Source organism: Callospermophilus lateralis, chromosome 2, assembly GCF_048772815.1.
Source record: "Callospermophilus lateralis isolate mCalLat2 chromosome 2, mCalLat2.hap1, whole genome shotgun sequence".
Lineage (NCBI taxonomy): Eukaryota > Metazoa > Chordata > Mammalia > Rodentia > Sciuridae > Callospermophilus > Callospermophilus lateralis.
The window spans coordinates 190,438,216-190,462,421 of NC_135306.1; the positions used below are offsets into that span (position 1 = coordinate 190,438,216).

At 64.7% G+C, this 24,206-nt stretch overlaps 2 protein-coding genes across 5 annotated transcripts in view; one reads left to right on the forward strand and one right to left on the reverse strand.

Annotated features, from left to right (window-relative positions):
- The window catches only part of Tspan18 (tetraspanin 18), a 154,156-nt gene extending 147,801 nt beyond the window's left edge, over positions 1 to 6,355 (forward strand). For all 4 annotated transcript variants that reach the window (XM_076847076.2, XM_076847078.2, XM_076847077.2 and 1 more), the window contains exons 10-11: positions 2,337 to 2,420; positions 4,022 to 6,355. In XM_076847076.2, the coding sequence (XP_076703191.1) occupies positions 2,337 to 2,420; positions 4,022 to 4,069 (132 nt within the window). In that variant the 3' untranslated portion in view covers positions 4,070 to 6,355. The remainder of the gene's footprint in view (positions 1 to 2,336; positions 2,421 to 4,021) is intronic.
- Positions 6,284 to 20,278, reverse strand: Tp53i11 (tumor protein p53 inducible protein 11). Its single transcript, XM_076847081.2, has 8 exons — positions 20,117 to 20,278; positions 11,600 to 11,673; positions 11,147 to 11,318; positions 10,448 to 10,506; positions 10,165 to 10,213; positions 9,673 to 9,769; positions 8,618 to 8,719; positions 6,284 to 8,406 (listed from the first exon to the last, which is right to left on the reverse strand). Exons 3-8 carry the CDS (start codon positions 11,273 to 11,275, stop codon positions 8,273 to 8,275), a joined length of 570 nt encoding a protein of 189 aa, XP_076703196.2. The 5' UTR covers positions 11,276 to 11,318; positions 11,600 to 11,673; positions 20,117 to 20,278; the 3' UTR covers positions 6,284 to 8,272.
- Between the last annotated feature and the right edge of the window lie 3,928 nt (positions 20,279 to 24,206).

A 24,206-nucleotide genomic window follows, 5' to 3' on the forward strand; every position in this document is an offset into this window, starting at 1 on the left:
GCCTGGGTGACAGCTCGGTGCTGTAGCCCCCTGGCTGGGGGGGTCCTACATGGGGCCTGGGGGGACGGAGTGGGAGGCGCCCTTGGGACACCTAAGCAGGGTTCCGGGCGGGCAGCTGGGTGCCCAGAGCCAGGCTCCAGGGAGGTCCACGCTGGAGACAGAAATGTGGGTGGTGGCTGGGGCGGCCACCCGGGCCCAGCTGCCCTCTGTCACATTGGCTTGGGGTGACTGTGGAGGGACCAGGGGTGGGGGGTGTTCTGCAGAGAGGAAAGACAGGTGCCGGCCACAGCTCGCGTGGTCAGGTGACCGGCCTGGGGACAGCCTGGCGAGGGTGATCCCACGGGGCCTGGGGCGAGGCCTGGGTCCCCCCTCCCTCGTCCGCGACCTTCAGTGAGTTACCCGCCCACTCTCTGCCTTGTCCTCGTGGGGAAGAGCAGGTGGGAGCCTCCTCCTGGACGGAGGTGAGGACCCGCTGAGAAGGAGCCACTGAGGCCATCAGCTCCTGGCAGGGTGCTCGCAGCGTGGGTGACACGGTCCCCGCCCCCACGGGCCCAAGGGGACTCTCCCAGGCCAACCCGCCCTGCTGGGCTCAGTGCGGCCCGGGGGTCTTTGGGGATAATCCTGAGGGCAGGGCGGGCCGTCAGGCCCCAGGGGTCACCAGCCCCTTGCCAGCCCCCCGGGAAGCCTGCGAAAGCCGGTTTCAAGCTGGAGAAGGGAGTTGCTGCGCCTCCGTCCCCTGGTGCTGGGTGTGCGTGTGCGTGGTGTGTGACGGATTGTCCCCTAGCTGTCCCAGGCACACGGGGACACCACACGGGCTTTGCTCACTTTCCCCACTCGGGGCACACTGAGAGGGAGGCCAGCCCCAGCAGGGACCGAGCACCTGCCACACGCCACCCATTCCAGGCGGAGCCTCATGTGTCGCCCCCACCCTGGGAGGAAGCGCATCCAAATGGCCCGTTTTACAGACGGGCACCTGAGGCCCAGAGAGGCTGAGGGACCAGCCAGACCTGCCCAGCGGGCCAGTGGCGGGCTGGGCTGTGACCCAGGCAGGCGGGTCCCAGGCCATGTGTGGAACTGTCACCTGCCACCGCTCCCCTGTCCACGGCTGCCTCCTGTCTATGCAGCCCCCTCGAAGCACCTTACAGACCCCGAGTGTGCTGGGGCGGAGGCGCCCTGGCTGGCCCTGGCCGGCAGGTGGCCCGCAGCAGGCCCTCCCAGGGCTGATCCCAAGACAACCGCCTCCCCGTCTCCCTCGCCCCGGAGCAGGGCTGTGTCTTGCTGTGTGGCCTCTGGGGCTTTCCAAAGGGCAGACGGAGATTTCAGGTGGAACCCCGCAGGGGTCAGCTGGACACCAGGGCAGCCCTGGGGCCTGGCGGGGGAGTAGGGCTCCTGCTGGCCCCAGAAGGACCCGAGTCACACTGGTTCCTGACCAACTGGCCCCGGGGTAGGGCCCCTGGGCTCCTCTGGGCTCTGTCCCAGTCACACAGCCTGTGGCTAGGCCCCGGGTGGCACTGCCGAGACAGGTCCAGGTGGGGAGACCCCCTCTCCCGGCTCTCGTCTCTGGAGGCTTCTGCCTCAGAACCTGGCTGTGTCCCGCTCTGCCATCTCCCCAGGGCATCTGCGTGGCTGAGTACCTCCAGGCATGGTTCCCAGGCACAGGGACCCACAAGCACCAAGGACCAGGCCACTGTGCTGGTGGGGCCTGTTCATACCTGGGGTCCAGGGGGCGTGGGGCCTCCACTTCCCAGCTCTGTGCTCAGCCTCCGCCAGGCAGGGCAGGTCCCATGCCGCTCCTCCCACCTCAGGCCCCGCTGTTGGCTCACGTCCAGCCAACATGGCGGGGTTCCCAGGCGGGTGTCCCCAGGTGAGGAAGGAGCGCAGTTTTGAAGGCTGGGCTGTGTTCCCTTAGGGTAATGTCTAAAATCCAGGAATCCTCCTGCAGCCGCCAGGCAGGTAATGAGGATGGGTGTGGGACAATAGGCTCCCAGGGACACGGGTCCCATGGATGGAGCAGCCACTGGTAGGGCCACATGAGAACGGCTCGCCATGCTGGGCCTTCTGATTTCTCAAGAGCCGCAGGAGTGTGGACAGGGCAGCGCCTGGCCTTCCAGAGGCCTGGGCTCTGGGCCTGGGCTGCTGGTTTTCAGTCCTGCCCTGGGGGCCGGTGGCTGGGGGACCTCGGGTGCTGCCAGGTCTCCCGAATCCCACCTCCTCCACCCGCCATCTAGCCCAGCAGCCGCTGAGCCCTGGGGCCACGTGCTGTCCCCAGTGCTGACGCTGGCCGGGCCCAGACTGTCCCTCCTGCAGTGGCTTCACCTCTGACCCTTCCCCCCCAGGGCTGCTACGCGGTGATCCTCAACACCTTCGAGACCTACGTCTACCTGGCTGGGGCCCTCGCCATCGGGGTCCTGGCCATCGAGGTAAGTGACGCCCCTCCCCAGGGGCCAGGGTGCACCCTCCGCCTCCCTCGGATCCTTGCCTGGGGGATCCCCGAGTGCACCCCAGGGGCCGTGAGTCCAGCCGCCGCCCAGGCTGAGTCAACCTTGGGCTCTGGAGGTGACACTTCCGAGCCAGTCTCTAGCCAGTGGGACTGGGTAGCACTGTCACCCACTCCAAGGGGCAGGGTGTGTGTTTTGGGTGCTGTCTTCCAGGAGTAGGGATTGAGCCAAGGGTCCCCAGGACACATTGTGGAAGGTGACAGTGTCGCTGCTTCAGGGGACCCGCTGCAGCCTGTGGTTGGGGACCAGGCCCTTCCTCGGGCGGGGCGGGGCGGGGGATGTCCAGAGCCTTCTGGTCTTAGCCGGTTTACCCCCAAGCCCCAGCACCCCTCAAAAGGGGAGCGCTGCAGGCCTTGAGCCACCACTAGGTGGCGCCCCGGCCAGAGTCCAGCTCCTGGCTCTGCTTGACCTCAGACCAGGTCCTCTGGGCCAGTTTCCTCATCTGCCCCTCCCGGCAGTGTGAGGGTCTCAGGTGACAGGGACAGCACACCTGGGGTGGTGCAGGGACTCCGGGTGGGATCCACACACTGATCGGCACCCACTCCCTGCCCAGCCCCCGGGCCCCCATGTGAGGCCGACCTTTACCACGACGCTGGCTGGCAGTGCCTCTCACCTGAGCCTGTGGCCACGTGGCCGTGAGCCGTGGTCGAGGGCTTGTTCCCTGTGCTCTGGGCGTGGGGACCGCAGCAGCTCTGATCACAGCGGAGTCCCTGAGTCAGGGGCTCTGTCTCCCGCCAGCCCAGGGCCCGAGGTGTTCAGTGCTGTGCTCCTAACCCCGGGGAGGCCAGAGCTGCCTGGCCTCTTTTTTTTCGGCGGGGGGGCGGGGGGGGGTTGTACCAGGGATTGAACTTGGGGGCACACGACCACTGAGCCCTATTTTGTGTTTTATTAGAGACAGGGTCTCCCTGAGTTGCTTAGCGCCTTGCTCTTGCAGAGGCTGGCTTTGAACTCGCGACCCTCCCCAGCTGCTGGGATGACAGGTGTGCACACGGCACCCAGCTTGCCTTGCCCCTTAATAACAGATGAGGAGCTTTTACTGAGCATCTGCTAGAGGGCAGGCTTCAGGATGTGGTTAGCTAATTGCCTTCCACTCCTCTCTCACTGCCCTCTGTGAGCCCGAGGCAGAGAGTGCAGGGCTCCTGAGCATGGCCTCTGGGGCCAGGGCGCCTGGATGCCAACCCTGGCTCCCCGTTTGTAGCTGTGAGGCCTTAGGCAGATGATGTGACCTCTCTGTGCTTTCTGGGGAAGCTCTTAGAACTGTGCCTGGCCCGTGCTAAGCTGCGGTCCCATTCAGGCCCAGAGCAAGTGACCCAAAGCCACCACTGATAAGTGGGCACCTGGGTCTGAACCCATGATTTAGTTTCCAAAGTCGCCCTCCCAAGGTGACTGTCCCAGGAGAACATCCAGGGAATGCCTGCAGAAGAGCACCCAGAGCCGGGCGGGGCCTACCCCTGGGGTGGACTGGGCTGCGCGCCCGGGGCCCTGGGCGCAGCCGGGCAGTCAGTTGGCTTTCTTCTTCGCAGCTTTCGGTCATGATCTTCGCCATGTGCCTCTTCCGGGGCATTCAGTAGAGGGCGTGGCCTGAGGACTGGCCCCGCCTCCAAGCCCAGCACCAGTGCCCTCCGGGTGCCCCTGGCCCCAGGGCGGAGATGAGGCCTTCGTGGGCAGCCGGAAGGGCCAGGAGCGCAGAGCTATTTTTTTAACAAGATGAAGACAGAAATGGGGACTGTCGCGCCCTCGCCCGGGCTGGGACCCCGCGCCTGACCCGGGATGCAGCAAGGCCAGGCCTCTCGGCCCAGCCGGACCCCGGCGCGCCTGGGCCTGGGCGCTCTCTCCCCACAGCTTCGCGACCTGGTGCCAAGAAAATGAGGACTCGGGCCACAAGAGACACTGACACAGCCCCAGAGCCCCCAGGAGACTCGGGGCTGTCCTTGCACTGCCAGGGGACGGAGCTGTGTCCACTGTCAACAGGGGCCAAGGTGGGCTGCTGGCAAACACTGGCTCCGGGAGTGGCCCCGCTGGCAGTCCTTCCTGTCCCCATCTGTCGGACCAAATCACCTGGGAGGCCCAGAGAGGGACTGTGGGCTGTCGCGTCACACAGCACATGTGTGGTGGTTCTGAACAAGGACCTGGCTCCTCTCTGAGGTGCGGGCTCTCCATCCGGGACACCGCGGGATCCGCTGCTCACATACCCTCTGGCCTCAGGATCCTGGTTTCCCAGGAAACATGGGACGAGCTGCCCAGGAAATGGCCCCTCCCGGCTCTGCAGCTAAGTCCATCGCTGTCCCCCTTTCCCTCACCTCCCCACTTCTCCACCCAGCCCCTGCCATGGACACACAGTGCTTCCCCTGGGGCACACTGCCCACCTCTCCCCACAGGCTCCTCCTTCCTGTCCATCCCCAACTTCCTGGCCCCAGGATGAAAGAAACCCCCCAAATCTTCTGGTTCTCCCTGTTCCCACCCAGAATGGAGGCTTGGATATGTTCTGCAAGACTCCTGCCAAGAATTCTCCACCCTCTTCTTGCATACCTCCAGGGACAGGGAGCTCACTACCTCCCCAGGCAGCCTTTGCACTGCTCCCACCCCAGTCAGCTCGACAGACAGAACAGGCTTCTGCTTTCCTCTGGTTCCGTCTGTGCGTCCCACTTGCTCCTTGCCCTTCCTGAGGGTCAAGGTCACACACTGGCTCCCAGAAGCCCTCTTGTCTGTAGGCTAAAGAGCCCCTCAGGCATCTCAGCCATTTCTGCTGCAACACAGTGTCCAGTCCTTCCATTGTCCACGTGATACTTCTGTGTCCCCTCCAGGCTGCGGCAGAGATTTCCCCACAGACCCCAGATTCCCACCCACACAACCCCACACTGTACAGGCCTCACACTCCCAATCAGTGTTGGCAAGTAGATAGCAAGACGCCTGGCCAGCCCCAGCCCAGCCTCGCCTGAGACAGGGCCAGGGCCAGGGGTCTGCCTGCTCTGGACCTGCCCAGCCCTCAGCCCCAGCTTCCCGGAAGGCAGACAGCTGGCCCGGGTTGACCAGAAATCCCATGCCTAGGCTGGACAGCCCAGGTCCAGGGGCACCCCAAGCCTCCGGGGCCCATAAGAGTGAGGGTGTCGATGAAGGGCAGACCAGGGTGGCATGTGGCCCAGGCGGGCCCAGAGTGGCTCCGAGACTCCTCCCCAAGGGCTTTCTGTAAAAGTGGCCGAGGAGCCTGTCCACCCCACACGACTCCTGCCCTCTGCACCTCTGAGCTTGAAGGGAACACAGGGTCTGTCCTGTGGCATGTGCTCAGGCTGGTAGCAATCTGCAAGGTCCCCTGGAGTCACTGTCAGGGTCTGGTAGACACTCAGCCCCCGCCGGGGCAAGAGCTGTGGCACCAAGGACCCTGTGGGTGTGGTCAAGCTGCCGAGCCTGATCTGCGGGCAGGGTCAGGTCGTCTGGGCTTCTCCAGAACAGTCCGGCTGAGACTGTCCCCGACTGAGCCAAGAGCAAGGTGGCCCCTGCCCACGCTGAGCCACTGCCTCCTAGAGAAGGGGCTCGCCTCCCCACACCCTCATTAGTGCCCAGCCTGCCTCGGGGGCCCGAGGGGCCCAGACCCGACGGCCCCAACCAGCCGGGGTGTGGCCACCCCTCTGCCCAGCAGCCCCCGTCCCTTGCTCTGTGGCCGAATGTCGAAGGTCTGTTTTGAGATCTGCCACCACCGTCCCCCTCCCCCCTGCTGTCACCATCCCCGTGAGCCCCTTTTGTGCCGCGCCTCAGGAGGAGTTTGTGACAGAGAACAGGACGCCGCGGAGGGTTTTGCACTGGTTTTTGTGACTGTTTCTTACAAAAAGAAAAAGGAACAAAGAATAAATAGTGACCGTGAAGAACGGTGGTGACTCGGGGGGCCTGGGCCAGTGGAGCTGGAGTGGCGGGGGCTGCGGGCAGAGGCAGCTGGGCACCCCCAGCTCGAAGGCAGAGGCCCCCGGCTTCCCTCCTGAGACCTGGGGCCCCCACCCCCTGCCCTGTCATGGCCTCCTTCCCAGCCACACGTCATCCCCGTCTTGATGTCCCCCCAACCTGCTGCCCCCAAGCCACACAGACCTCCAGTGAGCCGGGCCCTCGCCTGGCTCCCCAGGCTCAGTGCGATGTGTGACTAGGGCCGTGTGACCCACCGCGCCACCCCCAGGGCAAGGCCGGCTGCCCTCTGCACCCCGCAGCCCAGTGTCTCCGACCGGTGGCCCCCACCATGCAGATGCCACCGTGGCCTGACCGCAGCAGGGCTTCCATCTCCCCAGAGGGATGGGACCCACATGTCCAGCAGCTATGGGGAGGACAGGCCAGCTGTCACCACTGGGGATCAGCTGGGTCTTCAAAGGTCCACGCAGACAGGGCTGAGCTCCGGCTGCAGGCGGGGGCACCTTCCCTGGGCGGCAGCGGCTCCCAGGCCCGGGCTCCAGGCTCCGCGCAGGAGGTGGGAGGTGGGAGACCCCAAGGGCCAGGGCCAGTGCCAGGAGAGGGTGCCCACTCAGAGCGCCCTCCCACACCGCCAGGCCATGACGACCAGCAGCACAGCCCAGCCACCAGCAGGCCCCTCTCCTCAGCTACGTAACCCGCTACAGCCACCGCTCTGCTGGACACAGGCCACCGGGTGTGTGGCTGCAAGGACACTAGGCACAGGCTGGGCAGGGGAGGGTCCCCAGGCAGAGGGGCACCTGCAGCCATCTCTGTCACACCTGTCCCCGGGACACTGCCACCACTCCTCAGGCAGCCTGTGTGCTGCAGGGAGGCAGCGCGACTAACAGGTCAGGGCAGAGCCGCAGGGACCAGACCAGGCCCTTCAGCTCCAGGGGCCACTGAGGGCCGCCTCCAGGGCGATGCGGGGAGGAGGGGGAGGTGACAGGAGGCCGGAAAGCCTCTACCTACTGCCCCTGCAGAGCCTGAGGGGCACCGAGCCCCACCCGGCCACGCTAGGGGCAGCCAGGGGCCAGGCAGCAGCACCCTGGGGAAGGAGCGGGGGACAAGGGGCTGGGACAGGGGGACACCAGGCCTGGAGGACATGCCAAGGGACAAGGAGATACCAAGTGTTTTCTTTCTCATTTCTAAGCCCACAGCTTACAAGTCCGTGTGTCCATCTGTGTGCAGAGGACATGGGCAGAGTGCCCAGAGCAAGGCCCCCAAGACCCAGGTGGACCAGGCCTGGGGAGGGGCCAGAGCGTCCAGCGGCAGGTGGCCCATCTTCACAGAAAGCTCAGCTCAGAGAGAGCCCCCCGGGCCCTGGGCGGGGCTGCGGAGGGGCTGCGTGCTCAGATGCAGGGGGCCCGTGTGCGGAGGGCCCGGACTGAGGGACGCTGGCCAGGGTCAGGTTCTCAAGTTCTCCAGGGTTAGAGAGAAGTCAGGTTCAGCTCTTGGGCCCTAGATGGGTGGGGTCAGGGGGTGGCAGCCCACAGCCTCTCCCACGAGAGGGGGGCTGCCCGGGGAGGAGACCACTCAGCCCTCGCTGCTGTGACCACGGTCCTCAGCCGGTGCCTGTTGAGGGGACCTGGGGGCCAAGAGTGCCCAGGAAAGGAGGTGCTACTGTGTGCGGTGAGGAGTGGGATACACAGGCCCCATCTCCCCCAAGCTGGCATGTCAAACCCAAAGGCCAGAGGTCACCACATCTGGGGACTTCCATGGAGAGAAGGAAGGAGCCACCGGCTGCCTGGGGGGGCTGGGTGGGAGCAGGGCCCCCCTGCCTCCAGGAACCCAAGGGGAACGCGCCCACAGCCACCCTGGCCAGGCCCGGCAGGTCCCCTGGCCGGCTAGACTTTCTTGGGTTTCCGGCCAACTTGGTAGTAGTAGTAGATGCTGATGACCACGAAGAGCAGGCGGCTGGCCAGGAGCAGCAGGATCCCCAGGGACATGAGGCCCGTCTCGGCCAGCGTGGCAGTGACCACTGAGGGAGGAAGGCCAGGGAGGGGTCAGAGGTCAGGGGAGGATGTGTCCCCCCTGCACACAGGACTCCGGACTGAGCCAGCTCTGTGCCCGGGGTCCTGCACCACTGTCCCCTCCTTCCTCCCCACAGGCAGGTGCCCTTGCTTTCCTGCCAGCCCCAGAGCTGCCCCCGCGCCTCCCGCGTCTCCCACACTGTCCACCTCGACACTCACCCAAGAACTGCACCCCGAAGTAGCAGGCCTCGGTGAGCAGGGTCCACCGAATGATGACCTTCTCCGCCGTGTAGAGGGCATTCCACATGATCAGGGAGATGCCTGGACGGGGACAGGGAGCATGGGAGTGGGGACAGCCTGGTCCACCTGCCCCAGGGGCCAGGCAGGGGCCTGCTCCTCCCACCCGGGCCCCCTGCAGACGACCAGCCCCAGATGTCCCCACCCTGCCCTGCTCACTCGCAGGTCGAAAGGCATCTGTGCCCAGCCGGTGCCCTCTGGGTCCGGACCTGCTCATGTCATTTCCGAGGCCCTGTGGGACACTGAGCCAGCACTGTCCTCCCTGGGACTCAGCCTTCAGCTGCCAACGGGAGGGGAGCTCCAGACCTGGGCCTGCGTCCCCCTCAGTCCTGCGCTGATGGAGTCCGCTCCTGCCGCCCTGGGCCCTCGCACTGCTCTGCACCCCCAACTCCCACCAGAGCCCCCTCTGTGCAAAGGTGGTGCCGCCCCACCCCCACACTGCCCCTCAGCACCGCCCTTCAGGGGGGCATGTGCCAGGACACGGTGGCTTCTGAAACTGGGGATGGGCACCATCAGCTGTGGCTGGAGCCCAGGGCCCCTGGCAGATGGGGGGAGCCGGCTGGACCCACCTCCTCGAGGACCCTGAATGCCAGGCAGAGTCGCCAGGGCTTTATTCTGCAGGCAATAGGGAGCCATAGCATATTTTAGGGAAGGGAGCGACGCCACCGATGCCCAGCTTTGAAAACTGTGATTCGCCTTCCTAACGCCGAGCCGGCCTCCGTGAGCGACTCAGATTAGAGGAAGCAGACGGGTTCCTTGTCTCCGCATCCCAGTGCCCAGGGTGCCCCGGGGGCAGACACCAATCCTGGCGCATCCCACCCGTGGCCACAAGATGGCAGCACACACCCAGCAGACGCAGCTTGGGCAGGTTGGGCAGCTGTGGCCGCGCGGGAGGGAAGAAGGGCCCCAGAGCAGGGGAAGGTCCCCTGGTGTTCCCTCAGCCCAGCGGGTCTCACCTTCCACCCTGGAATACTCACTGAGGAGGGCGCCACCGTAGAGGCGGATGGGGGTCTTGCTCGTGACCTGGGCTCCATCGAAGACCGCATCATAGAGCTGGTCAGGGAAGGCCAGGGCCTGTGGACAGCAGGGGGCCCCAAGGTCAGGCTCAGGGCTGGGGAGTACTCCCTGGACTGGGGCCAGTGTCCTCGGGCAGTTCAGGGTCAGGACCAACTGCCCCACCCTCCGCAGGACGGGAGGGGGGCTCTGGGGCTCCCGGGGCAAGGAGCTGGGCTGCAGCCCGGGAATGGGGTGGGGACAGGTGGGGACAGGCCTGAGGAGACACCAGAAAGCCCTCCCAGGGGCCAGCATGATGGCAGCATGGGGACAGGCTGCCAGGGGCTGGCGGGAGGAGCCCCCGGGAGGGCAAGAGGAGGCCAGGAGCCACACCCAGGGCCCGAGTCTAGTTCTGGGTCCTGCGGTCCAGCCAGCGGGGAGGCCAGGTGGCAGAGGGACAGGGCGGTGGGACTCACCATGATGGCAATGCCGGAGAAGAGCACAGCAGAGACAAACTGCCAAACCCTGGAGACAGGAGAGCAAGGTCACAGCCGGACCCCCAAGGTCAGCCCGGGCGGGCCCCAGGGGACTCCCCTTTCCAGCCTAGATGCCCAGTAATGGCTGGGTGAGGGGACAGGCCACGTGATGGGATGGAACAGGGGCAGGAAGACACTGGGCCAAGGCCACACAAGGGGGTCTTCCGCACTCCCCGACACACAGACCCCGTTCCCACAAGCGACACTCAGGGCTGAGGCTCACCTGAGCCCCAAAGGCTCACGGACAGCAAACTTGATCTCATTGCCCAAGACCTGGCTGATCTGTGGACACAGGGAGGGGTCAGAGGCGGGGGACAGCTCTCAGCACCACAGCTGCGGGTCCTCCTCCCAGGGCCCCGGGCACACTCAGGAGCCCACCTGGGTACCTCTGCTTGGCAAAAGGTTTCCCCAGAACTGGGTGGGTCACACTGAGGCTGCCCCCGCCCCCCGCGTTGCCTTGGCACTGGGTTTAAAAGAAGTTGAAGGTAAAGTGTAAGAAGGGAGGCTCAGCTGGAATCCCAGGGAACCAGGAGGCTGAGGCAGGAGGATCGCAAGTTCAAGGCCAGCTTCAGCGATTTAGTAAGACCTTCTCAAAACAAAAAGTAAAGTACAAAGCACCCCTGGACAAACTAAATAAATAAAGACTTAAAAACGGACGCTCCTGCCACTTATGGTTGTGGCCTCAAGAAAGCGGCTCAGCCTCCCTGGGCCTGGGTCTCTTACCCACAAAGTGGGGGCTACCTGACTCCACCACCCGCGGGCCGCCATCCATGCCGCTCTGATCCCAGCAAACCGCCCTCCCTGTGGTCACTAGTCCTGACACCTCCGTTATGTCTCTGACTGGACCGGGCCCCGTCTCCCGCCCTCCCCGGCCTCCCCTTCCCGGGGCGGGCGCTCAGTGGCCGGGTGGCGCAGGGCCCACCTTGGAGCGGTGCACCTCGCCGTCGTCGTCCTCCCCGCCCACGCCCAGGATCTTGCGGGTCTTCAGGCGGCTCACGAGGTCCGTCTGGCTGTGCTTCTTCATGAGGGGTGGGGGCTGCTTGGCCGCCATGGTGTCCTCGAGCCTGGCTTCTGCCGGGGGCTTCTGCCGGGGGCTGCGGGAGACACTGGCCTCAGGCCTCGCCGCCTGCGCAGCTTCGACAGCTGCCACACAGCTAGCCTCGTCCCCAGCCGCCAGACAACCTCCTGACACCCAGGACCCGAGGAGGGGGAGGGGCGTCCGTCCAGGGGGCACCGTGCAGTCAGGGGAAGGAGGTTGGCAGGTGTCCTGCCCAGGCCTTGCCCCCCAACACCCCCGCCCCTCTGTCACCCCCCAGCTCCCACAACCTGCCACCCCTCCAATCCCAGCCACCTCTGGCTGGTCTTGACCACCTACTGTGAGCCCGGTGCTGGGCTGGGCGCTGGAGGTCAGGGATGGGCTGCTCCGGTCCTGTCAGCAGCTGGCATCGTCTACACAGGGGACAGGAGTGTCGTGAGGAAAGGGGAAAGCCCCCGGCTGGCCCGTGGTGGCCCTGGGCTCCTCCAATGACAGCCACCCTGCAAGAGGGGCACTACTTATACCCACTCTGCGGATGAGGAAACCACAGTGTCCCCCAAGACCACGCTGAAGGACAGTGGCGCCCCCCACGTGCCCTGGGTATCCTGGCTCCTCATTTCCACCCGCGGCCACCCGGGACGGCAAGAGAACTCTGAGGCCACCATCCCTCCTCCAGAGCACCGGCTGCCCAGGGCTGAGGGACCCAGGGCAGCAGGAAGGCACTGAGGAATGTCCCCAGGCTTGCGTCCCTCACGAGCCTGCCAATGTCCTCAACAGGACCAACACCCAGAGCACGGGCAGGACACAGTCCCCTGGGCACGGGAGTCGGGGCTCTCCTGGGCCGGGTCCAGGAAGGACGGAGGACGGCAGAGCAGGGGTCTGAGTGGGTGTGACGGCTGGGTCACAGGCGCCCTGAGCCCTGGCCCAGGCCCTCACCTAGGGGACTGGGGTGGCTCTCCTTTTCTCCCTTGCACACGTGCCCTGGGGACACGGGAGGAGCTCAGGGACCTCCAGGGAGCCGTGCCCCTCAGAGGGTCCATCAACCACGCTGGCTGTCCCCGTGGCTCAGCCCCGGCCACCACCTTCCACAAATCCAGACAGAAACTGTAACGAGCGTCCCTCCCGCCACCAGGCCTGGCTGCCCCCAGGAGCCAGCAGGAGGCAGGGGGCAGAGCCTGGTGCCCTGGCCTGTCCATCCCGTCTGGACACTACAGCAACTGTTTTGCTGTGTGACTGCGTGGGTTTTAGTCCCTGAGTCACTCACGGAGCTGCCACCTCCACCAGGTCACTACCCCACTCCTCCCCCGCCACAGCCTCCCAGCCCCCGGGCTCTGTTCTGTCACTCTCCCTGCGACTGGTTTTCTCCACGGGGACAGAGGGACACCAGCACGTGACCTTGGGAGCCAGCTCTGGCCCCGGGGGTGACGCCCTGGGCTCCTCAGCCCTGCTTGTCACCGGAAGGCGGCCTGGGTTTGGGCAGGACCACACATTTTCAGGCCCCTAAGGTGAATGAGCCGGCGGGGCGTGCTCAGGGCAGGTCTGCGTGGAAGTCTAAGACGAAGTGCCACCTGGTTCCCAGAGCGGGCGTGCCCCAGTGTCCCCTGGCCAGAGCCTCCATGTCCCCCCAATGGCAGCCGTCAGTGTTGGCCCTCCCCCTTCTCCTAGGTGGCCCTGGAGTCCCTACCCCTCTCACCAAGGAGGCAGGACAGGCCACCCGATGACAATGGATGACAATGGCGCCATCCTGCTGTGCCCTGCTGTGGCCCTGGGCAAGATGTCCCCCCACTGTGAAGTGGGGCTCCAAGTCCCACCTCCCAGGACCTGGGGCAGAGAGACTCCCCCACCCCTGAGCAGCACTGGGTGGGGCTGGCCTTGAGCCAGACCTGGGGTAGGACAGGCCCTGCCCTGAGGGGGCGCCCAGCCTCGTGGGAGGGGCTGAGCCTCCAGGACTGGTTCCAGGGAGTCCCAGCTCTCATCTGTGAAATGGGAACAACCACCCCTACTTTTTTCCTGTAAATGGCCAAAGCAGGGGCAGAAAGGCTTCTCAAAAAGCCCCAAACTGCCACAGCAGGGGCCTGTGGCTAAGGGCTTAACTGCTCAAGTCATTTTCCAATCCCAGGCCACACTTCTCAGCTGTGCGCCTGGGGGAAAGTCACTTAACCTCTCTGTACCTCAGTCTAGCTATCCGTCCTTGGGTAAAGAAGGGGCCCTACCTCACAGGGAAGTTTTGAGAATAAAAGACACCTGGCACCTTAAAATGTTGTGGGCACCTGTCCCCCCTCCACCCTGGGCACCCCAGGCAAACACCGGCTTGGGGGCCGGAAGCCCTGGGTGTGAGTCTCGGCTGCGTCTTCTCACCAGCTGTGTGGCATCGGGCAGGTCACTACAGCGGCTCCCCGTGAGGTGGGGTCTTAAGAATGCCACCATGCTACACAGCAAAGTAGAATAAAAAATAGTGAAGGGACAGATTTTTAAAAAAGAAGAGGCCGAGGCCGAGGGAGGAAGCAGCAGGTGTCTGCGGGCCTCGGGACGGGGAGAGGCCGGAGAGGCCAAGGCCGAGGGAGGCTGGGCCCGCCGGCCACTTCCCTTCCTCCACGCAGCTGTGCAGTGGAAAAAGCCAGGGCCAGGCCCGCAGGGCCGCCTGTCCCACTGGACACTTCTGAAGCCCGGTCTTCCCCGCAGCAGGCTGGGGCGGGGCTGGGCTGGGCTGGGCAGGCCGCCCTCCGCCCACTAGCGCGGCTGCCCGAGCAGAAGGGCTTGTGGCCACAGACCACGCCTCCAAGCCACGGCCACCAAGCCAGCCTCTGAGCCTGCCACCCAGGGTCCCTTGTCCCCGTGCTCCTTGCTCCTAGGGCCACCACTGCCTGGCTCTCCTCTAAGGGTCTCCCCTAGGGTCCAGTGTCCTCCCCTCCTGGCCACTGGCCCCTCGCAGCTTGTGTCCCCAGGGGCTTAGCGGCAGGCTGTGCGGTTCCCCAAAGGGAACCATTGGAGCCCCGTGGTCTTGTGCTCCTGTGACCCTGGCTAGGCTGAGGCGCACAGTAGGCACACAGTAGGCGCTCTGTCGGCGCCAGGACACTCCGCATCCGGGTGGCCTGAGGGACAGGGGCTCTGCCAAGCACGCCCGAGGCCCCACAGGTGAGAGGCCACCCAGACACGGCAGGCTGGTGGCCCAGGGCAGGAAGGGGCTTGGCCATGGGGCAGAACTGGGTTCCAGGCTGACTCGTCCCTGTGGGTCAAGTGGCCTTGGACAGGACACATGGGACTCATCCGACAGTGCAAATGTCCCATGCAGAGGGCCATGGGGTGACTGCGCGGTGGCGGGGCGGGAGGGCCGGGTGAGGACCCTGGGCCCCAACACTGCCCCACTCAGCAAGCTGTGGCCAGCGCTGGAAGGTGAGCGACTGGGCACCAGTCTGTCACTTCTGTTCCCTGGCCCAGGACAGCGCCGGGCACCCGAGGGGCTCAGCCAGTTTGGGCTCAGATTCAGGAGCGGGAGGGGCCGGGCTGGGTGTGGCTCAGAGCAGAGGCCCCCAGACCTGGGTTCAAGACCTGGGTTCAATCCGGGCATTAAACTCGGGATCACAAGTAAACAAAAGAGGGGGAGGGACACTGCAGGCCCCCTAAGGCCCCGTCCTACCCCCACCTGCTGGGACCTCTGAGCACCCAAACAGCGCCCAGTGGCAGTAAGCAGAACTGGGTGAAGTCCCCAGAGTGTGAAGCAGGCCAGGAAGAGAGGGGTTCATCTGGGGGTACAAGTGTCAACAGAGAATGACAGTGGGGGAGGGGAGCATGTTCTTAATGACCAGAAAAACTAGGGCTCAAAGCCCAACTCTTCCTCTAAAATGCTCTTCGATCTCAGGAAAGTCACTTAACCTCTCTGAACCTCCACCATCTCATCTGTGAAACCTGTTCACTGCGTCCCCCAGCTCACAGGTTCAAGACGCAGGAGGATGAGAACAAGCAGCCCAGGGCCTGGCTCCGGGCATGTGCTCCACAGAGGAGAGCAATTAATCATTAACGGGTGCTGCCCAGGCTCAGCCCTGGGCCGCAGATCAGATGGGGCATCCTCCCTCCCTATGCAGGTCCTGGAGGACTTCCCCAACTTCCCCGTGTCCTTCCCGGGAAGCCTGGTTTCCATAGAAACGGATGGACTGCAGAGCTGTCCCGACTTGGAGACCTGGAGACCCAGCCCGTGAGGGCTGGCTGGCGGGGGCAGAGGGGCAGGGACCCGGAACACCACCAGCTGCAGCTCCGGAGGCTCAAGGGGAAGTCGCTCAGCTGAGCTCCTCCGCCAGGGGCCACTTCCTCTCCAAACCGGGCTCCGTTACAGGGTAACTGTCCCTCCCCATGTGTGGGGAGAGTGGGCAGCACGCAGCTGCGCCAGGCTGGGGGAAGGGCACAGTCTAGGACAGGAACCCAAGAATCGCCCCAAGTCACCCCCATTTTACAGATGAGAAAACTAAGGCCAGAGGGACTTATGTAAGTGTCCCTTGAGGTAAGTGGCAGAGCTGGAGTCAAACCAAGGGAACCACATCCTGAGAGGCGCGTGTGCGTGTGCGTGTGTGCGTGTGTGTGTGTGTGTGTGAGAGAGAGAGAGAGAGAGAGAGAGAGAGAGATGGGGGAGGGGGACTTCGGTGAGCTCCACCCCAGAACGGAGCTGCTGGCCCTCTCGTGGTCCTTGCCCTTGAGGGCACTGGCGTCCCCAGCATCTGAGCTCCTCCTGGGTCCCGCCTCTCCGGGTTCAGGCCCTGGGGTGACCACAGCAGGTCCTGGGCAGGGCTGCCACTTGGAACCCATTGTTGGGCTATCACACTGGGACAAATTGCTGGAAATGGGGTCCGGGGTAAGGCAGCCGCGAGGTGGAGCCCTGGGCGCTGGGCAGGGCTGTGCTGGTGGGGACTGGGCTGGGGGCGCCCACGGCCTGCTTCATCCTGGCCCCTGCAGGACCGCCAGCTGCCAGGGCCAGATGCCCCCCGCCCAGCCAGGGCACAGTGACCCGCCTCTCCAGGGCTGTCCTGGAGGACAGGACGCCTGACCGCAAGGCTGTCCTGGAGTTGGTCACAGGAGGCAGAAGCGGTGTCACCTGTGGGCCTGCGTTACTGACTCCAGCACAGTGGCCTCTGGGGTGCAGATCTTGGGGGCTCCTCGGGGACGTGGGCTAAGGGACACGGCAGGGCTGCAGGAGGCTTGTGTGATCTGTGGGTCCCTGGAGAGCGGCCTGTCCCCGTGGGCCTGTCCCCGCAGCGGAGGGCCGGCTGCCATCCACCTCTCCCGGTCTCAGAGCCCTCGCTGGGTTCAGTGGCTTGCTGCCCCCAAAGTGGGGACCATACAGAGGACCAGCAGGACAGTGGGGGGGAGACGGGGCCACCTCTGGCAGGACTTTGTCTCCCACCCCGTAAAGACCAGGAAAGGACCCTGAGACCCTCCAGGAAGGTGAGCCCCGGGCGCCGCAGCACAGGGCTCACCTGCCACCAGGAGCTGGCAGGGGCGCCGTCACTGGGCCGGGCTCACACCAGACTCCGCTGCCCGGGAAGCCAGGGCCTGTCCTGGGACCCAGCGTCCTTGTCTTCAAGAGTGGCCACGAGGTCTCCAGAAGGTTCTGGCCCCCAATTTGTGCCTCCTGAGGGCCACTCTCCGGCCACCCACATGCAGCTGCCCCGCCCGGCCCCACGCCCCGCCACCTCAGGCCACCGAATGTCCTCGTTCCAGGTCAGGAAGGCCGAGGCAAACCGCAGCTTTCTTATAAACATGCCCGAAGCTCTGGGGACAAAACCATCAACACATTCCCCACTGCGCTGGGGGCTGGGGGCGAGGGGCGGGCAGGGCTGCCCCAACTGCCGCTGTGTGGGAGGGAGGGCCAACCCTCTGGTCACCACTGGGAAGTCACCAAGAGGGCCTCTCCTGTCTCCACGGTCACTGGCAAAGGCAGGGCGTGTGGACGATTCCTGTCCTCTTCAACCCAGAGTGACCCTGCCAGGGCCCCTGGGGGCAGCCAGTGCTGTTACTGGCACAGCTGGGCTCCGGGTCCCACGGGGCGGGGCCTCCTCCCCCATGAGGCTGCTCAGGACCTTGGCCAGGGAGGAGGCTGCAGAGGACAGGAAAGCGGGGGCTTCCTGAAGGGGCGCTCCGCCCCTGGAGGCCGCTCTCCCAGAGGTGATGTGCATTCTGGGTAGGCAGGCAGACCGGTCCCGCGGTTTCCAGGAATGGGTCTACCCAACACCGAGGGCCAGGAGCTTAGCAGTTAAAGGCAGAAGTCACCACACAAAGGCTGGTGCTGACATCCCGGGCCTGCCACCTACTGGCTGTGGGACTTGGGGCCAGGAACAGGCTGTCCCACCTCAGTTTCTACACCTGTTAAATGGGTGCAGGGATGATACCCACCTCCCTGCTGGTAGCATGCACAGAGCCATCCAGAACAGGTCAGCCTTGCAGACCATACTTGATAACAATGTTGCCCTTGTGTTCAGAGGGGAGGCTCCCCTTCTTTGCCTGTTTCTCCCTCAACCAAACCAGCTTCAGAGATGCCATGAGAGGGGGTGGCCACAGGGAAGAAGCAGAAGTGGCTTTTATGTATCATCTCTGATCTCCCACATTCCCTCATCTGCAAAAAAAGGGGGGGTGTGCTCCCACCCTTCCTGGCTGGCTTGCCTCCTCTCTCCTCCCCAGCCCCTCAGTCCACCCCAGCCCCTGTTTCTGTGTTTCTGCCACAGGCCCCTTGCACCAGCCTGCCCCGTGGGATCTCTCCTTCCCACAGCTGTCTGCCCAGCTCACTTCCTCAAAGCTGAAGCTCAACAGGGAGCTGCCCCCTGGCAAGGCCTATCTGACCACGGAGGTCTGTGTGTATTTAAAGATGTCAATGCCACCCCCAGCCTCCACGCCAGGCCCTCCCCACGGTCCCCCTCACCTCCCAGTGCACTATAGAAACTCTTTATTAGTATTTGCCTCCCCCACCCTGAAGGGCCAGCTCCAGGACAGGCATCTTCGTTTGGTCCCCGGCTGTCTCCCCAGGTGGCTGGAACTGTGCTGGGCTTTGCTCAATAAATAATTTGGGGCGTAGTGTTTGCAACGCGTTGTTCAAAGTGAAGAGCACCCCAAGAAGGCTGTGTGGGTGTGCTGGGAATCCCCTGCTGCCCCACCCAGGAGAGGCGGCCCCTCCTCCTGCCGAGCTCGAGGCCCTGGGAGCGAGGCCCTGGGTGCGGGGCAGGGGAGGGGAGGCGGCTGGAGAAGCTGCAGGGGTCCTGGGCAGGGCTCTGCCGGGAACAAGTGGGCTCCACCCCACCTTTGGAAATCGTGACGCCTCTAACAGCTGCGGGCACAAAAGAAACCGGGCAGCTGGCTCCTAAGACGCTGGGGCCGAGGGGAGGTCAGGGGCAGCGCTCCATCTTACAGACGAAACCCCAGAGACCCGGAGAAGACTCGCTCGCCCGACACCCCGGCTCCAGAATTCTCCCCTCCAGCCCGGCTGAGCCTGGGGCTGAGGCCAAGGGGCGAACAGCGCCCCCTCCTGGTTCCTCAACAAAGAGACCCCCCGAGTCCCAGGGATGGGCGGGCTGCAGGGCGCGGCCCCTGTTCACAGGCCACCAGAGGTGAAGGTCCTAGGGGTGCACAGTAGGGGCGCGCATCCTGCAGCCCGCGGACTTCTCCCCACCGTCCGGCCCGGTCCAGAAAAGTTTGTCTAAAAGAAACCAAACAGGAAGTGCTGGTGGTGGGGCCGCGAGGCGGCCTCGGCCATCTGCGCCGGCCTCTGGGGAAGCCTCCAGGCTCCCGGCCTCCGCCGGGTTCCCGCCCCCCGCCTCCAGAGCGCGCGCGGAAGAACCCGCTTCCCAGGGGCTGCCAGGAGGAGGCGGGAGCGCGCGCCTGGATGGGGGCGAGGGAAGGTAGAGCAAAGGGACCCAAAGCCAGCGCCGAGCCCTGGGGGCGCCCGGGGATGGGGACGCCGTTCTTGTCCGTCCTCTACAGAGCCCGCGGGGTAGGTGCTAGTATTTTGTCCACCGCGGGGACCGGGGCTCGCCGTGCGCTAGGCCCACGGCCCCACACCACCCCTTCCAGCTGATCGCGCGGCCCGGGGACGGGCGGGGGCGTCGCTGACCACCTGCGCTCCTCTACCCACCTCCGAGCTGGGGCTTAGGCGCAGCCCGCGTTTCGGCCGCTGCCCTCCAGCCCGGCCACTGCGATCTCGCCCGGCCTGGCCCCTGCCGCCTCCGATCGGTCGCTTACCCCCCGGCTCTACACCCCGCCTCCCACTTTCTGAGACCCGGGCTCTCGGCAGCTGGGTGTCCCCGGCTCCTCCCGTCCAGCCCCCACCCCCACACCGAAAGGTCGCGCCAGACTGTGGGCAGCGGCAACTCCGCCACCACCTCGGTCCGCGGCCCTGCGGGGGCGAAGACCGGGGAACCCGCAAGTTTGTGCCGCGCACTCCCGGCCGGGAAACAAAGGCGGGAGGGGGTGCGGAGGCAGAGAAGGAGGGGGAGGGGACAGAGCACCGCGCACCGGGGACGGAGACCCCAGGGGGAGACAAACTGCTCCGATTCTTTCTTGCTCCGAAGAAGAGGGCGCGAGCCCATGCCCCGGAGGCCCTGGAGGCAGAAGCAGTCCGAGAGGAAGGCGGCGGCGGCGGCTGAGAGCCGGGAGGGGGAAACTGAGTCAGGGGACGAGAGAGCGCGGAGGGGCAGCGGGACGGCGCCTGGCAGAGCCGGGGAGGGGACCCGCCGGGTCCCCGCAGGGGCCGCAGGTGGCCAGCGGTCCGGGCGCCCGGCCGGCGCGCGCGGAGTGCCGCTGCCCCCGGCGGTCCCTGCGGCCGCGGAGCCCCGCGGGCTGAGCTGCGCAGGCAGCGGCGGCGGCGGGCGGCGGACTTACGTGGCTAGCGCATGCTGGCGCCCGCGCGGCGCGGAGCTGGCGAGCCTGGGGACCTCGGCCCTCACGCCTCACATCGCGCCGCCGCTCCGGGCGGCAGGGCAGGGCAGGGCAGGGCTGGCTGGACTCCTGCGCCGCAGGCTTTGCCCGAGTCCTGGCGGTGCGCTCTGGTCCCTCCTCTAGTTCCGCGCACAAGCCAATGGCGCGCCGTCCCCTCCCACGCGCCCGGCTGCCTCGCCCCCGAGGTGGCCGCCAGGGCGGGAGCAGAGGGGTTGGGGGACCAGGCCCTGGGCTCTCCAGCCAAGGCTTTGTTGGAGATCGCCTGCGGGGGGCGCACCCACGCCCGGGAGAAGGCGCCTGGCCGTGGAAATCCAGGACCGGCACACCCCGGAGTGGCCCGCGCCGCCTAGGAGGACTTTGTTGGCAAGTTCTGAAGATTCTGAAGACAGCGCCCCTTTCCTGGACTGTCAGCATCCCGGTGGATTGGCAAATCATCCTGCCTTGAATGGCCTCGCCCAGGCCGGGGTCTAAAATGGAAGGGACTGCTTTGTCTGGTAGCGATATCCAACTGTGACAACGCGCACCAAACGCTGAGCTCCCATCTGGGGCCAGCGCCGTGTGCTTACGGAGTTGCAAGTTTAAAATCATCTGCATCTCCCAACCACCTCGAAATGGTCCGTTGATGCGAGTCGGTGTGATGAGCCCAACGAGTTGATGCCTAGTCCCATTTTACAGATGGTCGTCGTTCATGTGCCTTCGGCTCAGCCTACAGCCTCCCAACCCAGGCCCACCCTTCGCTCCCCCTGCTTGGTGTGACTTTGCCAAATAACAAGTCCCCACCCAACCACCACCTTCTGCCCCACCCTAAAATCCAACCTCAGTATGTGGATGGCAATTGCACTGTGTCTGGATGCCTTGGGGACTCAGGGCTGCCCGGTGATTTCTCTCTCTGCACATGCTGTTGGGGGTGTGAGGGGAGGGTGGGGTGAGGTGTGGGGGTCCTGGAGGCTCTGGGAATCTGCCAGCCTCAAAGAACCAGACTCTCAAGAACACCTCCCCCACCCCCACTTATTCTGGACTTGTCCCCTTAGGGCTAGTTTGTGCTCTCTGGCCCACCTCGTCCCCCACCCTGCGCCCCTCCTGCTTAGAGAAATGCGGAGATTTTCTTCCTACCGTGGCCACGGTGGGTCTGGAGGAGAGAAGGAAAGGAGGGCTGATGACATGCTCCATTTCACGGGTAAGTAGGACAGCGGGAGGGAAGGCCGCCCGGGCCTCTTGCTAGGTGGGCATCCTGACTGGGTCTGAATCTCTCTGCACTAGTTCCTTCAGGGTTAATCAAGCTGACTCTGGAACCGGAGGGCAGGGGTTCAAATCCTGGCTCTGCCTTTTAGCGACCACGTGGCCTTGGGCCAGTAAGTTACCTCACCTCTTGTCCCCTCTTGTCTCCTCATTTGCAAAATGGGGGTGACCCATAGTAGGAAGCACCTACAGTTCTTGTGGAGATTCCAAGTTAATAGCGGCAGCTCAGGTTGATTGAGCGCTGGCGGAGTGCCAGGTGCTCCGGGGCTGGCATGCCAGGTGCTCGGGGCTGGCGTGCCAAGCAGACTCCCCCTGCCCTCCCTGGAGCGGGACTGGGCATGAGAGGCTGTGCCCCATGCCAGGAAGTAAACAGAACAGTGCTCGGCTCCTGTTCACTGTCCTGATTACCAAGGTAACTAAACTCTGATCGTAGTGCCACCAAATCTGCTCCCAGCCAGTGATGAGTGAGCCAGCCAACAGGTGTGTGGCCCCAGAGGGGACTTAGAGTGAGCACAGATCCAAGAGCCACCTGACTTGGGGCCCTGTCCTGGGCATAGTAATAGCTCAGAATCTCAGCTCGGCCTGAACGAGGCTAGAGGGAGCTGGGATGGTGAGTGAGTCCTTGTCCCTCCCTCTCTGCTCTTGGCATGCAGGGCTCCAGGTCGCTGTGTTCCACCCTGAGCCCAGGCGGGCTGAGGCTGCTCCGCCATCCTTTGTGAAGGAGGCAGTCTAACCGGCCCCTGCCTGTTGGCCTGGCAAGGTGCTGGGTGCTGGGGCCCTGGGGTGAAAGGGCACCATCCCTGTCTTTGGGGGGCTCCCAGCCTCCAGGGAGACAGTCAGCAGAGGAAACACTCCCAGTGACGGCTGATAACCTTGGAAACCCACGGAGCTCAGGCTTCAGCATCCTGAGGGTGGAGACCACCTCTCTGGTGTCCGTGGCCAGCTCTTTGCTGGCTTCTGCTTGCAGGCTGCTAGTGATGAGGTGCTTAGTACTGCGAAGAGAGCCTCTTGTCTATCGGAGGAAGAGTGCCCAGACCGGAGGAGACAGGCCATTCCCCGTGCCCCGCTGGCCCTCGGGCTCCCCGATTCCCTCCTCCTCCCTGTGCGCTATTCTGAGGGCCAGTGCGTCCAGCCCAGGAACATCCCTGGGGCTGCCAGGCGCCCTTGTTGTTTCCCGAGTTACTGCATCTTCGTGTTGGGCCTGGAAGGCTCACCTGGCTGGGCGCGTGGTCACCATGAGGCTCAGGGTCCTTTGCAGAGCAGGAGGAAGGACCTGAATGAGGGGGGGGAGAGGGGCTGGGACTTCAGCTGTGCCCCTACCTAGCTCTGTGACCCTGGGCTGCACCTGAGAAGTGGGAACAGAACCATCTGCCTCTGGGAACTGGAGAGTCAAGTGAGGGGTTCGATTAAAAGGTTTGCAAACTGCAAGCGCTGATTCCTATTATCATCCTATTATTGTGACTCTTAAAATGTTCCGAGAGCCTGGGGAGTGGGGGTGGGGTGGAGCCAGGAGGGTGGTGGGAGGGACCCTCTCCAGCTGCCCTGAGTGCCTCAGTGTGCTCCCGAGGGAGGGAGTTTCCACTGTGTCCCTGTGTCTGTCTGCTGGTGCAGGTGGGGGCTAGACGTGAGGAGGGGCAGCCTGGGAGCGCCGGTTTCTGTGCCCAGAATCACTTATGGAGTGTGACTCCTGGAGGAAGAATGAGGATGTAATTTGATTTCAGAGAAACCTGCAGTGAACCTGGGTCAGAATGGAGCTGAGAGGCCTGGGGTGGGGGCTGGGCCTGGTCTTTGGGGCCAGGACCTGGGGACAGAGGTTTCAGCAATGACCACCCCCACCCTGGGGACAGGGGACCTGTAGAGGTGGAGAATGTTCTTAGGGGCCTGTTGTGTTTGAGACCAGGGATCTGGGGGCCGACAGACCTGGATTCAAATCCTGACTATGGAACCATCTCTGAGCCTCATCTGCAGAATGGGGATGGCAGAGCTTAGTGGAAATTTCAGGGACAGGCTTGTGTTTTGGTCAGCTTTGCACTGTTGTGACCAAAATACCGGACAAGAACAACTCAGAGGAGGGACAGTTTATTTAGGACTCATGGTATCAGAGGTCTCAGTCCGGAGATAGCTGGCTCCACTGCTCTGGGCCACAGGTGAGGCAGAGCATCCTGGGGGGGGAGGGCTGAGGGCTGCGGGGGGGGGGGGGGGGGCTGAGAGGAGGCTGCTCAGCTCACCGTGGGGTCAGACAGCAGAGAGTGAGAGAGCCAGAGAGAGAGAGAGAGAGAGAGAGAAGGGGCCGCAGAGAGTGAGAGAGAGGAAGGGGCGGCAGGGAACATCTCCCAGGCAGGCCCCACTGGCCCCTCTCCCCCAGCCGCACCCCACCTGCCCACAGTTGCCACCCATTTCAACTAGGATGGGCCTATGAGGCCACAGCTCTCACGGTGCAGCCGTGTCACCTCTGAACATTCCTGCCCCGTGCAGGGGCTTTGTGAAGAGAGCTCCTGTCCCCACCATAAGGGCACGGAACCGTCCCCAGGAAGCCCAGCTTCAGTGCTGCTGTTGGCAGGAGGGGAGCAGGGCCTGGGGCTGTGCTCTGTGGGCCGCAGGGGCCAGCTCTGGGTGAGAACTGCCCGCCCGAGTTGGTCAAGGGTGCCACAGGAGCTTCCGCTTGGCCCAGGCAGAAGGGCCTCCCCCCACGCCCAGGGATGGGCAGAGGGACTGGGCTTTCTCAGCCCCTTCCTGTTCCCCTTCCTGCTGTCCCCAGGCTTCCTTCCTCAGTGGCAGGAGCTCTGTGCTGTCC